Raw genomic sequence first — 16,803 nt, 5'->3', positions numbered from 1 at the left:
TACAGATTATGGCTAGAGGATGCTTTTCCCCTAATTTTTCAGGACCACAAAAGTGCCTGGATTCCTGTAGGATACAATTAAGAGGAAGAAAGTCCCAGTGGTCCTGGCTGGATGGCTCAGCTGGTAGAGCATCATCCTGAAGTACAGAGGTAGCTGGTTCGATCCCTGGTTAGGGCACATATAGGAACAGATCAATGTTCCTGTTTTTTCTCCTTGCCTCTCTCTCTCTAAAATCATTAAATAAATAAATAAATAAATAAACTTTAAAATATTTTTAAGTTCCAATAATGATTGCTACCAATTGTGCCAGTCCTTGACAAGTAGGAGTCTTAGCCAAATATATTTAATTTAAGCAATTAAGAAAGGTGACATTTCTTGTACTCAAGTGTCACAGAACAATTTAAACCAGTTAAAGAATGCCTGAATAAATCGGAAAATTTGCCTAGAGAACATGAGGACCCTCAAGAACATGTTTGCAGATTCTTGGAGGTCTGTGACCCCTAATATAAATTAACAACTGTAAGAAGTCAATAATGCCTTTGGAATTGTGCAACATGCCAGTCCTGCTTGCTATCACGAGGAAAGGCTAGCCCGATGACAAACTAAACATACCGAGGAGGGCAGCCACAGTAAAATGCAGAGATGAACTAGAGTTTTGATCAAAACCAAAAGCTCATACAGACCTCACACCAGATAGACTTCTTTTCAGCATCATTAGAAAATTTACAGGGAAGAATTCAAATTGACCCAGTCTGATCATATGACTACTTCTGTGGCTGGAGGAGTAATGTCACCAATGGGGAAGAAGCAGCTTCCCAAAATCAGAAAGAAAGAGTGCTGGCCTAACAAAAACCACAGAGGGTAAACTCCTTGGACATCTAGATTTCCATAGGTCAAGGTGTCATGTACAAAAACTCCAATAAACATTCTCAGGGCCAGATTGAATGTGCTGGTCTGCCTAGTGCTCTGCAGTGATGGAACATTTCAAGGGTGGGTTTGGGTAACTGGCCAAAGAGTACTAATGTGATTTCCTTTAGAAAGGGATCATTAGATGCCACCTGGAGAAAGTGGCAACCAGCAACCTGTTACCTGTGGTACCCTCAGATCTACAAATATATTGTCTAGTCTTTTAAGAAAAATGCCTTGATTCATTAGTAGTTACTATCACGAAAATCTCATCTCCAGTAACATACTGTTGTACAAAATATCAAAATTAATAATGCATAAAAGAAAACATTAGATTCTTGTTGAAGTAATGTCAATATATCAAAATGCTTGAATGGTTCAACAGTGGTGCTTACCTATTAGAAAGTCCCAATGTTATAAACACTTGGTAGTAGAGAAACACCAGGGAAGTGAAAATAAAACAGAATTTTAAAAAAATTCCATTAATTAACAAAATTCCCCTATGGAAATTTAGGGACTTTAAAATTCCAACTCTAGCTTCTCTTCTGAACTTACGTTCTTTAGCACATCAGCATGTCCTTATTCAGAATGCCAACAGTTGCATGTAGATAGTGGGACTAAAAGTTACTTTAGTCACACTTTTTTTTTTTTTTTTGTATTTTTCTGAAGCTGGAAACGGGAGAGACAGTCAGACAGACTCCCACATGCGCCCAACCGGATCCACCCAGCACGCCCACCAGGGGCGAGGCTCTGCCCACCAGGGGGCGATGCTCTGCCCCTCCGGGGCGTCGCTCTGCCGCGACCAGAGCCACTCTAGCGCCTGGGGCAGAGGCCAAGGAGCCATCCCCAGCACCCGGGCCATCTTTGCTCCAATGGAGCCTTGGCTGCGGGAGGGGAAGAGAGAGACAGAGAGGAAGGGGGGTGGGGTGGGGAAGCAAATGGGCGCTTCTCCTATGTGCCCTGGCCGGGAATCGAACCCAGGTTCCCCACACGCCAGGCCGACGCTCTACCGCTGAGCCAACCGGCCAGGGCCAGTCACACATTTTATAAAAGAAAGAAGATCCTGCTGGTCTTTGCAGATTTTTTTTCCCTTTTCCAGAATGAAGATGAAGGTGTAAAACTGAACTGTCCACACATGTTCAGCCTTGGCTGAGGCCAAGTTCACAGACTTGCCTAAGAACTGACTGGGGCAAGGAAGCTCAGCCTGTGCCAGAGGGCAGAATCCCTGCTCATTAGGCTGCAGAAACTATGACTTTGACCTCCTTAGAGCTTTGTTCCTATCAAGAGAGCTCTAGAAATTAGACATTAGATTTACACCAATCTTCTGGGTACTGTATGATCAATAGGTGTGAATTAATGATACATCTCATTTTCTCCCCACATAGAAAGTAAAGGTCAATACTAGGGCCAACTGAATCTCTTTCCATACCATGACTAAAAATGGAATATCACTGTCATTGTACATGAAGTCACAAAGCACTCAAGATGCGTTTTATAAACGCCTGCTGTCTTGTTCAACTATCTGTCCAAGTTCTTTCCTTATTTCACTAACAGTTGAGTCCACTGGTTCCCTTAATAACTCCTTCTAACCTACCAGGTGTTTCCTTAGATCTAAGGTAAATGCCTCAGCCACTGTTTCTCAAATATTTTGGCCTCAGGACTCCTTTATCCTCTTAAAAATTATTGAGAATCCTAAAGAGCTTTTGTTCATGTGGGTTTATCTGTCAATATTTGACATACTAGAATTAAAACTGAGAAAGGAGAAGAGATGAAATGAAGAGTTCTGACTGGGTGGAGCTTCTGGACCCAGACTTCCTTAGCTATTTTTTTGGTGTGTGTATGACAGAGATAGAGAGAGGGCTAGATAAGGACAAACAGACAGGAAGGGAGAGAGATGAGAAGCATCAATTCTTGGTAGCAAGTGGCACCTTAGTCGTTCATTGACTGCTTTCTCATATGTGCCTTGACCAGGGACTACAGCAGAGTGAGTGACCTCTTGCTCAAGCGACCTTGTCAAGCCAGTGACCTTGAGTTTTAAGCCAGCGACCATAGGATCATGTCTATGATCCCATGCTCAAGCCAGCGACCTCACGCTCAAGCTGGTGAGCCCATGCTCAAGCTGATGAGCCTGTGCTCAAGCCAAAGACCTCGGGGATTCCAACCTGGGTCCTCTGCATCCCAGTCTGATGCCCTATTCACTGTGCCACTGCCTGGTCAGCCAGACCTCCTTAGCTATTTAGTTGTCCTTTGGCTTTACCTGAACCAGTAAACACTCCTTTTCAGAGAACTTGATCTGGTTGGGTTTCTGCCACTAGTGAATGAAAGAAGCCTGAACAGTAGTACATCCACAAAAGCAAAGAATAGTGTATGACAGTAAATAAAGGATTAAATTGTTTATGACAGAATGCTGTCTCCACCCCCCCCCCCCTATTTGTCATCCATTAAGTGAGAATGTGCCTCACTTAATGAAGGGAACCATTACTAACATTTCTACAATGCCTTGTGGATTTCAAGGTGCTAGCTCATTCAGTATCTCATTTACTTTTCCCTACAACCCTATGAAACAGCTTCTTTTATACCTGTTTTTTGTTTTTTTTTTTTTAATTTTTTACAGAGACAGAGAGTGAGTCAGTGAGAGGGATAGACAGGGACAGACAGACAGGAACAGAGAGAGATGAGAAGCATCAATCATTAGTTTTTCATTGCGCGTTGCAACACCTTAGTTGTTCATTGATTGCTTTCTCATATGTGCCTTGACCGCGGGCCTTCAGCAGACCAAGTAGCCCCTTGCTGGAGCCAGCGACCTTGGGTTCAAACGGGTGGGCTTTTGCTCAAACCAGATGAGCCCGCGCTCAAGCTGGCGACCTCGGGGTCTCGAACCTGGGTCCTACTCCTCCCAGTCTGACGCTATATCCACTGCGCCACCGCCTGGTCAGGCTTATACTCATTTTAATGATGAGAAAACCGAGGTGCAGAGAACCTGTGTGCTGTTAAACAGCTTAACCAAGACAAAATCCAAATCTTAGTCTCTAGATTCCCTTGGTCATAGTTCCTGCCTCACATGATACTTGCAACTTTTAAGGGCAGGCCTGCAGCACAACCCTTAGTATTTTCAGTTCCAAGATATTTTTATCCATCCTCCTGTGAGAAGAGGGGAGCGTCCGTATAGCAGATCCTCTAAAATACCCATCGTATTTGGTTCTGTTCTGAAGGCCTGAAGAAAACAGGAGTGTGGTTCAAGTTAGAGGCTGCGGGAGCGGGCTTAGAGGTGGTGCAAGGCAGGAACTGGAGGAGAAGTCAGACAATGTACTGCAGATAATCCCCCAGCTACACCACAGCAGCGATAACGAAAAAAGCATCTCAGCTCTGGGTCTCGGCAGATAAGAAGCAAGAACCGTGGGAGTCCGATTCCGAGGTCCTGGATTTGAAAGGCGCCCTCACACAAAGAAATGACCAAGTTAAGTACCCGCAGGGAGACAAGCAGACTTCGAAACCTACTCTCCCATTTCAGTTTGGATGGAAACGCCTATTCCACCTGGTCACCCCGCCCAGAGCAGATCGCTTTTATCCTCTCGGGCAGTCCGTACAGCCAACACCAGGCACGCCCGAAGCTCCTCGAAGGAACTACAAGTCCCATGAAGCCCTAGGGCGCGGGGCGGTGATGACAAAACCCCTGTGGATTGGTCGCGCGGGGCGGGGCGCGCAGGCCTTCTCTGAGGGAAGAGGCGGGGCTAGGGGCGGGGCGAGCGGCGGCGGCTGGACGGACACGCCCCCTCGTCCGCGGCCCCCTCCCCGCCTCGCTCCGCTGCTGTTCTTGCTCTCGGGTCAGAGGGCCGGAGCGAGAAGATGGCGAAGACGTACGATTATCTGTTCAAGCTGCTGCTGATCGGCGATTCGGGAGTGGGCAAGACCTGCCTCCTTTTCCGCTTTTCCGAGGACGCCTTCAACACCACCTTCATCTCCACCATCGGTGAGGGAGGGGCCGCGGCCAGGGACGGGGACTGAGAAATAGGGGGCGAGTGCGAGGGGGCCCAGGATAGGGGACGGGGGAAGGCTTGGGGGCCCAGGAAGGGGACTCCCGGGAGAGGACCCCGGGGACGGCCGGACGGCGAAGGCAGCGGAAAGGGTGAAGGCGTGAGGGAGAGGGTCGGGCGGAGATGAGAGGCTGAGAGGTGAAGGGGAAACTTGGGGGCAAAGAAAGGGGAAGGGGAACCAGAGGAACAAGGACTGGGGGTACTGGAGAAAATGAGAGGGTTGGAGGAGTGACGGGAAAGGGTCTTAGAGGGACAAAGTGTGTGTGGAGGGGAACACAAGAAATCTCATGGACAGAGAAAGAGATAGAGGGTGTGAAATGGATTAAAAAGAAAGAGGGAGGAATTGTGAAGGGGGCAGTGATGGGTCGGGGGAACCGGAGGGACGTGAAGTAAAGGAACAGAGGACACGCGGGGCAAGAATGGTGGGAATCTAGCAATAGGAAGATAATTCAGGGAAATAAGTGATCAGGAGGTAAGGGACAGGCACAAGAGGTCTGAGCAGAGATGTCTTGGAAAGGGGCATATGCGTAGGTAGGAGGAGAGTTCAGGGCACCAGAGGGTAGAATGAGGATACTTGGTGTAAAAAAAATAAAGGAGAACTGAATGTGCGACTAAAAGAGAAAAAGGAAGCAGGATACACAGTATAGAGGTTGAGCAGCAGCGAAGACAGAGAAAGTGGGAAAAGGAGAGGAAATGGAAAGCAGGACTTTCTTCAGTAACTGGGAGCATTGTTACCATTTTCTTTCCTTCCTTTGGATCAAGAGCAGGAAAGAGAAAAAGTCACTAATGATGGAATGATGTCTGTGGAGCATTAAATTGTTCTGTGAGTGTTAACTGGTCTTCAGAGAGTTGGTGACTTTGGGGAATGGTGTGGTCAGGACAGTATGACTCCTTTACTACCGTCTCCTGAAAAGCAACATTTCTCAATTTTTTAAATTCTTGGACTTTGAGTGTTTAATAAATTCTCAGCTGAGGAGTCTGCCTGCCTCCCTGTATATTTTGCTTTGGTTTTATTTATTAGTTGCTTAATGAATCACAATATACAATATACCCCCACTACTTTCAATTTCGGTTTTTCCTGATCTTGGTGGGGAGCTGTCCTTCCTACTTTTGTACTGGAAGACTGTGTTCAGGTAACCAGTTCTTTAATTTGTTATAAACTGAAGAGGAAATCAAAACTGGTTTAAAGCTGCCTATAAAAGTGACCTTAACATCATTTCCTTTGTTAAATAACTGCAGTTAATTAAGTACCTTCATAATCTTAGCTCTTGGTTTGTCTGGGTGATGTTTGTGGCTTCAAAGAGCAGTTCACTTAGCATCTTTCAAATGGTTCTTACAGCATATTTCACCATGGATTTTTAGGATTATTGGGGGTTAGTGCTATGGTAACAAGTATATTTGATTATTTGTATATTTTAACAATAATTTACTTTAAAAAATAATATTTGGGTTTAGAGTGCTCATCAAATCAAGTACTGGGAAGGCTATGGTTTGTTGGTTTGTTCTGGCCTCTTTCATATAGATTGAGTGGTCTGAAACTTCCTGGGTGTTATGATGTCTGGGCTTAGGGAAGTTTTAGTCGCAAGTTCTTGGCAGTCAGTTTTGAGTGGGACTTTTTCTTTTCTGAGGAAGCAGATTTTAAATGTCATGTCTCAAGTATATTCCTAAGAGATTTGGTTGGAGCTGTTACAGCGACTAAAGGGCATTAATTCTGATGCTGGTACTAATTTCAAAACCCTGAGTAACCCTTCTATATTGTTGATACATGATGCAGTCCAGTTGGGAAAGGACAATTTCTGATAAGTTGAGTGGGTAGTCTTTTGTCTATTCTGTGTGTGACCCTCCCAGAAGCATTCTACTGCTTTGAAAGTGAGGGAGTCTTGTGGATGCTATTTCTGTTAAGCTCCTTGGATGACCTTTTCTTGTTTGTAATAGTTTTATTAGTTTCCCCTTAATTGCCTTAATTTTTGTCCCACATTTCCTGTAAGGGTGACTGCTGTCTTTTACAATAGTACCTTTTAAGAATTACTTTACATTCTGAAGAATTAGAATTTTTCTTGTGTGGATTTTTTTTAAAATTAAATGAGTGAAATTCAGTTCAGTGGAGAGTTGCTGCTATTCAGCTATTCAGGCATGAAAAACAGTGTCCGGAAATTGTTTAGAACAGGTGGCAGGCAGTTAAACGGGGTGAATTTCATGAATAATCTTAGGCTTTGTATTTTCTCTGGGGTGGATGTGGTAAAAAGAGGCTGTGAGCTGTGTCTTCAGTTGACATGGAGGAAGGGGAAATCTTCCCTGCCTCTTATTTAGCCTCAGAGCCCCAACAGGAAGTGGTAACACACTGCCTTCAAATAGTAGAAGAATTAATATACCTGAAACATAACGCTTTGCAGTTGAAATTAAGTTAGGCTTAACTAAGGTATTGAATGTTAATACCATCCTAGTTAAAATGTCCACATACTTTTCACTGACCACAGACATAGGTGTGGAGTGACCACATCTTTAGCAGTAATATCTCACTCCTTCAACACCCCCATCCTGTCCCCAGTTGATCTGAAGTTGTTGAGGTGAGAGAGAGTTAGTTCGTGGTCTCTCTCCTCCCAGTTATAATTACTTCTTGAAGTACCTGGTTGTGTAAGTTCCTGGATATTACGTCTGGGTTTTGACAAGGTCTGTCATAGCATTGCGGAAAGTTCTTGGTAAGGTCTGTGTCACAGAGAAGATCCGTTTCTTAACGCCTGGTGTGTGTTGGTAGATTTGTATTTGCTGTGCCTGTTGCTTCCTCTCATGAGGGTACATTTAAAGACTTAGTTTAAGTAGTTTGAAGAAGGGCATCTTGCCACCTTTAAACACTTTCAGTAGGATTTTTGCCATCACGAGAAGAAGGAGACAATTAGTCATTTTCATTACAGGTACAGTTGTCTCACAGAGGCTTTCTTCTTACTGCTCTAAGGTTCTTCTGTCTTCTCTGATATCTTGGCCCTCTCATTTCCTTTTTGCTCTTTGGGTGGTAGAGGGTATATTTTCCTTCAGCTGACTGACTGGGACTCTTCCAGTATATGAGTCAGGTAATATTTGTCAACTATTGAGTAGGTGTGTTTCATCCATTTGAAATTATAGGCCCAGTGTCAAGGAACAAATAGCCTTTCAGTTCAGATATTTGAGAATTGAAAAAAGTTTTTTGATTGGCTTTCCAAACCTCTTACATAATCATAACTAATATTCAATTAAATGTCTATAAAATATAACATTAAGACAGCTCAGAAACGGCTATACAGTTAGCTGTGTATTATATTTCCTAGGGGATGTGGGTGCATTTTAATATTGATATGAAGGAATGTTGGCATCTTGGAGTGGCCTGTTCTGAATAAGGTTCTGATAGAAGATAAAGAAAACCAGGGCCTGTCCTCTAACGGGACAGTCTAAGCTTCTCCCCTCTGCTGCCTTTCCCCTGCCCTGCACCCCCACCCCCCACCATCTTCCTAGTAGGGTATTTCCTGAGTGGTTTCATTTCAGTATAGTCATAGTTTGACAGCAGAAAAAGTTTTAGAAATTATCTACTTTATATCCCTGTCCCAATTTTATAAATAATAAATTGACAGTCTCAAGATCACACAGCTGGTTGTAGCAGAGCCTCCAGTGAACCCCAAACCCAAGTCTGTGTCATTTTTCACAATCAAGCTGCTGCTATATCTAATCAGTATGACCATCTCCATAAATTTGTCACCTTTTCTAAGGAGGAGTTAGATTTTGCACATTTACTTTTATGTGGAGAAAGTTAAATGTTCCCACTTTGATTAGCCAAATCTGTTCAGGGAAATAGTAAATGATCACACAATGATTCAGCGTGCTGGAGGAGGTAATACAGGGATAGCTAAGCATAATATAGCTGTCCTTTGCCCTTTCTGTGTCTGTAGCTTCAGGTTAAGAGATCAAAGGGCATCTTGTCATTAAAATTCCTTGTATGTGCAGAATAACTAATAAAATCATATTAGGCCTAACCTGTGGTGGCGCAGTGGATAAAGCGTAGACCTGGAATGCTGAGGTCACTGGTTTGAATCCCTGGGCTTGCCTGGTCAAGGCACTTAGGAGAATTTGAGAAGCAACTATTAGTTGATGCTTCCTGCTTCTCCCCCCTCTTTCTCACTCTCCTCTTTCATTCCCTCTCTCTCTCTCTCTTTCTCCCAAGACTCTTTCCAAAAATCAATCAATAAAAAAAAAATTTTTTTTAAAAGTCATATTAGTAGGGATATGCTGGTAGTTGTTATAGCCTAGTCTCACCAGAGCACTTTTAGACATTTTGTTCTGTAACATTACTTTTTTTTTCTTCTTGGATTTAGTTTCCTCAAAATCAGGGGTTGACAAACTGTTGCCCACAGGCCAGACGTGGCCTGCAGCCTTTTTTTGCAGTCTACAAGCTAAAAATGTTTTTACATTTTTTTCCCATTAAGTGAAAAGTGGGGAGGCAGGAAGATAGACTCCCACATGCGCCTGGACCAGGATCTACCCAGCAAGCTCACTATGAGGCGATGTTTGTCCATCTCGGGCTGTTGCTCCGTTGCTCGGGCTGTTGCTCCGTTGCTGGGCAATCAAGATCTTTTAGCGCCTGACGCAAGGCTATGGAGCCATCCTAAGTGGCCTGGGCCACTTTGCGCCAACCGAGCCATGGCTGTGGGAGAGGAGGAGGAGAGAGAGAGAGAGAGAGAGAGAGAGAGAGAGAATGAGAGAGAAGTGAGAGGGGAAGGGGTGGAGAAGCAGATGGTCACTTCTTCATTGTGCCCTGACCGGGAACTGAACCCAGAACATTGGAACGCCTGGCTCTACTGCTGAGCCAACCGGCCAGGGCGTTTTTACATTTTTTTAAGGGTTATTAAAAAATCAAGCAAAACAAAGAAAAATATGCAACAGAGACCATGTGTCCCACAAAGCTTAAAAATATTTACTGTTTCTTTATAGAAAAAGTTTGCCGACCCCAGCTTAAAACTAAAAACTGTTTTTTCTTGGTAGCAATTCAAAGCTTTTATCAAGACTTATTGACTGAAAAATAAACTTTGTCATGTTTACATTTTTATCCAAGATGATATCAACATTTGGCTGAGTGTAATCCAGATATGTAGAGCAAGTTGATTTTAATTTTCATAGTTGTTTTCATTCGTTTCATCCCTGCAAACCAAAATATGCATGGAACATTCAAATTGAACATTTTGTCCATAAAGCCTTATTTTAATGTTATTGTGTTCTTTCAAAGCTGTCAGTAGACTTCCTAAGTGATAGCTTTGAAATAGCAACACTATTTCAGAAAAAGTAGAATTTAATGCCTGTTAATAAAGGGTTAAACTCATCCCCTCAGTTTGTGTTCTAGCAAATGAAAAATGCTGCCCAACAAATTAAGGAGGGGAGCGGGGAAACTGAGTCTTGAATACAGATAGTGATATGTCTTAAGCATAAGTGTACTTGAATAAAGAGCTTGGCCAGCTGTTCTTCATGACAGCAAATCAGGGAGGAGTTTCTCTTGGCAACAGCACCAAGATGGTTTGGATCCACTGAGAAAGCTGGAGGGAAATAACGCTTTACATATTGTCTTAGAAATAAGTCTAGTCTTTAAAGACGAGAAAAGATTTAGCAGTTGTTTTTTGAATTGAACCTGATAACGAGTCTGAAAAGAACCATGGAATCAGAAGGGGAAGACCAGGATGCTGCTGGCGTGGCCTGAAGCTGGTTCTGGTTTAGGTCTGTCTGCCTGCACATACAGCCAGCCATCCTGGGGACCAGCTCTCTTGTGTGCGTTAGAATTGCTACTTGGAAAAATTTTGCAGGAAAGAGTTTTTCACAGCAGGCTGAAAAGAACATTGGAGTGGGGATAGAGAAGTAGACTTAGTTTGTTAGTAATAATATTGTGGAATGTAACAATGTGGAGCTTCTGACGTGTAAGTAGCCAAGGAAGTAGACTTGCTAGGGGGTTAGCTAGCATGGTGCCTTAAGCAGAGTGAAGGGTCTGGACTCGGATCTGAGTTCATGTCCTGGCATATGCCTTTCCTGTTTCCTGGACTGGAGTGAGTCAGTTGTCCTTCTTGGTCCTTTGTTTTTCCATCTAAAGTATAGTATAATAATACAGTACCAACTTTTCAGGGTTGCTGTGCAGGAATCAAATCTTATTCACCTTCTAAATCTCCAAATGAGCACTTAATTGGATGAATGAATGACTTGACGGATGAACTGTTAAAGCACTATATAAATTGTAAAGCATTGCTTAGGTTTTAGGTAATATCTTTCATAGTATTATAGATGATTAGACAATATGTGAGATAGATTAAAGTGCTTATATGAATTCTTTACACAAGAATGGTATTTCTCCAGTATAAAATGCTGTATATCTTTCTATGATCAGTTATAAAGGGATGTTTTAAAATATGCAATATATGTCACTTATCTTCTTTCAGACTCCATAATAAGCTGTTTAACACCATGCTTCCAACTCCCCACTAACATAAATACCAAAGAGAAAATGAGTGAAATCACTGGGTTTCCTTTTAAAGAGCCATTTCAGTTTTGTCTCTGCCCATTAGAGTCAAACAATGCAACAGATGCCTGTTAACAGTTTCATGCCCAATTTTAATTAGCAGATGGAGCTGTGTTTGTGTCTATGTTCTGCCCGGCATTTCATTTGAGTGACAGGGTAGTGAGTGAATTGGAACTAGGTGTTTGTGTTGAATAAAGCCAAATTCTATTTTTAAAAAGATGAATATAAACTTTTTTTTTTTATAGAACCACTTGCATATCTCACTGGAATAGCCTAGTGCAGGGGTCCCCAAACTTTTTACACAGGGGGCCAGTTCACTGTCCCTCAGACCGTTGGAGGGCCGGACTATAAAAAAAAACTATTAACAAATTCCTGTGCACACTGCACATATCTTATTTTAAAGTAAAAAAACAAAATGGGAAAAAATACAATATTTAAAATAAAGAACAAGTAAATTTAAATTAACAAACTGACCAATATTTCAATGGGAACTATGCTCCTCTCACTGACCACCAATGAAAGAGGAACCCTTCCAGAAGTGCGGCGGGGGCGGATAAATGGCCTCAGGGGGCCGCATGTGGCCCACGGGCCGTAGTTTGGGGACCCCTGGCCTAGTGTCTAGATTAAAACTAATGTTTGCAGTTATGTTCGCTGTTCTTATTATAGGAAAAAGTTACCATTTTATTGTTGAAATGAAGGTTTTACTGTGTCTTGAAACTATCAGGAAGTGGCTTTCTTTGAAGACCCATTTTAATATTTTGACATACCGGGATGAAATAGGCTTTAGCATGAATGCCTGTGCTGATGAACTGGCAGGGGCCACATGGAATGCTGTGTTGTTTAGAATTCTGAGGTCCTGAGTGTAGCAAGCTCGAGGGCGGTCATGGATTCCTGATGTCTGTCATGGCATGGAGGGAGAGGTGGATGGTGACATCGGACATATACACTCTGTTTTATAAAGTGAACAGGTAGCTATCCAACAATTTATGTCTACATTTCAGTATTAAAAATATTACTGGTGAATGATTATTGACTAGATTTTATCTGGAGATGTGTTGTTTTCTCCTTCTTTTATTAAACATAGGAAAGTGCCAAATTTGTGTTTGGGGACTTTTCTTATTTTTACTTGAATTAAAAGGAAGCGGATGCCTGATTGTCTATAAAAGAAATAGGCCTGCTTTTTGTTTTATTTTTTGTTACTTAGTTACTTGGGACTTCCTTTGGGAAGCCACATACAGTGGTGGAAATAATTTGGAAGCAGTCTCGGCAGCAGCCCTGTTACTTGGCTCTGATGAGGAATTTCCTTGCTGTCCTACCTGTAGCATTCAGCATCAGTTTAATTGGGTACTTTAGTATTTACCTGTTGCTGAACCGTTGGACATAAATTTTAATGCTTGACTCCCAGGAGAAAATTCTAAAGCTCTGCGTGTCCTTAATGTTCTTCAAATTTTGGCTTGCCATCCCTGAGATAGACTGGGTGACAGTGCTACTTGCAGTCCCATGACAGCATTGTAAGATTTCAAAGCATTTTCTAAAAACTGAGTTAGAGTAGACTCTCACCTTATCATGACACAAACCAACCACAAAGCAGTTAAGCAATGTGTAGTGTTGCACAGCTTTCTACTGGCAGAGCTTGGACATATGTGACATCCCTCACATCACATTATAATTTTGCCTGTTTTGGCAAAGAACTTGTTAGTAATTGTCTTAACAACTCGTAGATACTGTCCTGCTGTGTATAGCGGAAGGACAATCTCTAAAATATGTGATCAGGTTTTGACATGAAATATAGGTCTATTTAAAAGCTGAATTGTAAGAATTTGTTTCTTAAGACCCTATGCAATGTTCATTTATCTGGAAATTGTCTTGCAAAATATTTTTGAAAAATTTTTTTTAATTTTTATTTTTTATTCATTTTAGAGAGGAGAGAGAGAGGGAGAGAGAGACAGAGAGAGAGAGAGAGAGAGAGAGAGAGGAGAGAGAGACAAGAGGGAGGAGCTAGAAGCATCAACTCCCATATGTGCCTTGACCAGGCGACCTCAGCATTTCCAGGTTGACGCTTTATTCTTGCAAAATATTTTAATGTCACACACTGACAAGAAAAAAAATTCTGAGATGCCCTTAATTAAATTATAGTGGGTCGCAGAGTGAGAGAAAGACAGCAGTCAGGCGTTAGTAGCTGGGGAGCCAGCTAACAGGATTGCTCACATTCGGGAGTGTATGTTGGAACTCCGAATGAACTTCCAGATGGCTACTATCTGAAAGAGAAGATAGCCAGGTGCCATCAAACCCCAACCCCTGGATGGAACCTTCGCATCTTGTTTACACATGAACTTTTCAGACTGTTGTCTATAACCAATCCAAGGACTTTTTCTTAGGGACTCCTCACCTTCTCCCACCACTTTATCTATGGCCAATGTAAATTCTTTCAAAACAACTTACATCTGTCCTCCCCCTCCTTCATGTATAAAAAACCTGCTCAACTCCACGGTGGCAGACATGACTCTTCTACCTGGTACTACTGCTTGTGGTTTAAACTTGATGATGCAGGACCTGGTCCTTTTTTTCTTTTCTTTTCTTGCTAGCATTGGTCCAGTAAACTCTCTCCTTGGAAAAGTTTCAGCTGTGAAAGTTAAAATTTTTATTTAACAAAAGAAATACACAAAATCCATTACAAACAAGAGTTTGTGTTGTAAGATGTCAGTAACTAACCCTCTTGTAGTTTGTTGCTTATGAATTTAGATGAAATAGCTGTTTATGGTTTTCAGTAAAGAATATTTAACTTTTTTTATTAAGGTCTTTGAATAAAATCTTGAGATGGCATAGAAAACAATTCTTTATTGAGAGTTAACTTCTGTTTTTGGAATGACTCAGACCATTTTCTCATTTCACTGTCTCCATTAAGACCTCGCCCATCCCAGGATTTGGGGAGAGGGCATTGGATTGCAAAGAGAATACTGAAAACAACTCCTCCCCTATTGATGTCTTTGGATACTTGTTCAGTCTCTCGCTTTTGTTAGCAGTTGGAGTCAACTATTGGGTTTGAAAACTTCTGCCCTAAATAACTTGGAAACTAATAGTGATCTCTGACTGCATTACTCTTTTATATTGTTTGTTTGTTTATTTTTATTTATTTTTAAGTAAGAGGAGGGGAGATAGACTCCCACATACTCTCTGACTGGGATCCACCCAGCAACCCTATCTGGGGCCAATGCTTAAGTCAGCCAAGCTACCCTCAGTGTCTGAGGCCAATACTCAGACCAGCTGATCCACTGGCTGCGAGAGGGGTAGAGTAAGAGAAGGGGAAGAGGGAGGAGAAGAGAAGCAGATGGTCGCTTCTCATGTGTGCCCTGTCTGGGGATTGAACCCGGGACATCCGCACATCAGGCTTATGCTCTATCCACTGAGCAAACCGACCAGGGCTCTTTTATATGGTTTAGCACTAGAAAATAAAAGAGATGATGCTTGTCTCAATCACTACCAGTAATGAACAGTGACATACAAATAAGGGTGTCATCCAAAAGCAAAATAATTTAAGTGAGTGTATTTTCTATTTTCTCTACTAACTATTGTTTTGAAATTTTCATTGAATATAGGAGCATGAAAAATAATCTTTCACTTTCATAAAATTCTGTTATAATTAAAATGAAAAAACATGTGTATATAATATAATCAGAAGTATGTCTCTATCGTGGCTCTTCAGCCTTCAACTTTTGTGTGTGTCTGTGACAGAGGCAGAGAGAGTCAGAGAGAGAGACAGATAGGGACAGACAGGAAGGGAAAGAGATGAGAAGCATCAATTTTTCGTTGCGGCTTCTTAGTTGTTCATTGATTGACTTCTCATATGTGCCTTGACTGGGGGGCTCCAACAGACCAAGTGACCCCTTGCTCGAGCCAGTGACCTTGGGCTCAAGCTGGTGAGCCTTGCTCAAACTAGATGAGCCCGCGCTCAAGCTGGCGACCTCAGGGACTGGAACCTGGGTCCTCCACGTCCCAGTCCGACACTCTATCCACTGCGCCACTGCCTGGTCAGGCTCAGCCTTCAACTTTGATAAACACCATTACATTTTAAGTTTATGTTGTGATCTCATTGTATGATTTACCATATTTTTAATTCAAATTATCTCTATATTATTGCAGAATACAGTATATAATACTCTGAAAAACAATCGGTACATGTTTCTTTTCTTTTTTTTTTTTATTAAGTGAGAGCCGGGAGGCAGAGAGAGAGAGACTCCTGCATGCATCCCTGACTGGATTCCACCTGCCAAGCCCCTACAGGGAGATGCTCTGCCTATCTGGGGCTGCTGCTTCGTTGCTCAGCAACTGAACTATTATTTTAGTGCCTGAGGCAGGGCCATGGAGCCATCCTCAGTGCCTGGTGCTCTCAAATCAATCAAACTATGGCTGCAGGAGGAGAAGAGAGAGAGGGGGCGGGGGTGGGATGGAGAAGCAGATGGTCGCTTCTCCTGTGTGCCCTGACTGGGAATCAAACCCGGGACTTCCACACGCTGGACCAACACTCTACCACTGAGCCAACCGGCCAGGGCAATTGGTGCATGTTACTAATTAGTCATGGCACAAGCCCCTTCCAAGGACATTAGACTAGGCCTTTCCTCATCTTGCAGCCAGTGGCAGGCGTTGATGGTCTCGGAGTTTCTTCTGGTTGTAGCATTCTGTAAATCTGAAATCAAGTAGTGTTGTAAAGTAAAAGGGGTTTGTACTGTTTGTTCTTCAGTTAATGATTTGGGCAGGGGTTCTTTTGCAGGTGGACACTGGTGTTTTGATGACAGAAGGATAGAAGGAAGTAGTAGTAGCATTAGTTCATTCAAGTCCAGCCTATGTTGATTGTATCAGTTAAACTTTTTGTAATACTAAAGAAATGGCTTAATGTTTTCAAACCCTGTCCTTAAAAATGCCTTGGTTTCAATAATAAAGCTAAAGATCATCAGAAAAATAACGACTTGAAAGTTGTACAAATATTACTTCAAAGGAGAGATATAAAGTATTTTCAAATTATCTCACTTTTTTTTTTTTTTAATAGGGACAGAGAGAGAGTCAGATAGAGGGATAGTCAGGGACAGACAGGAATGGAGAGAGATGAGAAGCATCAATCATCAGTTTTTCGTTGCAACACCATAGTTGTTCATTGATTGCTTTCTCATATATGCCATGACCGCGGGCCTTCAGCAGACTGAGTAACCCCCCGCTCGAGCCAGTGACCTTGGGTCCAAGCTGGTGAGCTTTTTGCTCAAACCAGATGAGCCCACGTCAAGCTGGCAACCTCGGGGTCTCGAACCTGGGTCCTTTCGCATCCCAGTCTGACGCTCTATCCACTGCGCC

The 16,803-nt window shown here is 42.6% G+C and overlaps 1 protein-coding gene across 1 annotated transcript in view; it reads left to right on the top strand.

Annotated features, from left to right (window-relative positions):
• The first annotated feature begins 4,666 nt into the window (after positions 1-4,666).
• The window catches only part of RAB8B (RAB8B, member RAS oncogene family), a 73,993-nt gene continuing 61,856 nt past the window's right edge, over positions 4,667-16,803 (top strand). Inside the window, exon 1 of the mRNA XM_066341531.1 lies at positions 4,667-4,876. Coding sequence (XP_066197628.1) covers positions 4,753-4,876 — 124 coding nt within the window. The 5' untranslated portion in view covers positions 4,667-4,752. The remainder of the gene's footprint in view (positions 4,877-16,803) is intronic.

This window comes from Saccopteryx leptura, chromosome 6 (genome assembly GCF_036850995.1).
Source record: "Saccopteryx leptura isolate mSacLep1 chromosome 6, mSacLep1_pri_phased_curated, whole genome shotgun sequence".
NCBI lineage: Eukaryota > Metazoa > Chordata > Mammalia > Chiroptera > Emballonuridae > Saccopteryx > Saccopteryx leptura.
Note: the sequence above shows the minus strand (reverse complement) of the source record. Positions and strands in the feature narration are given on the sequence as shown.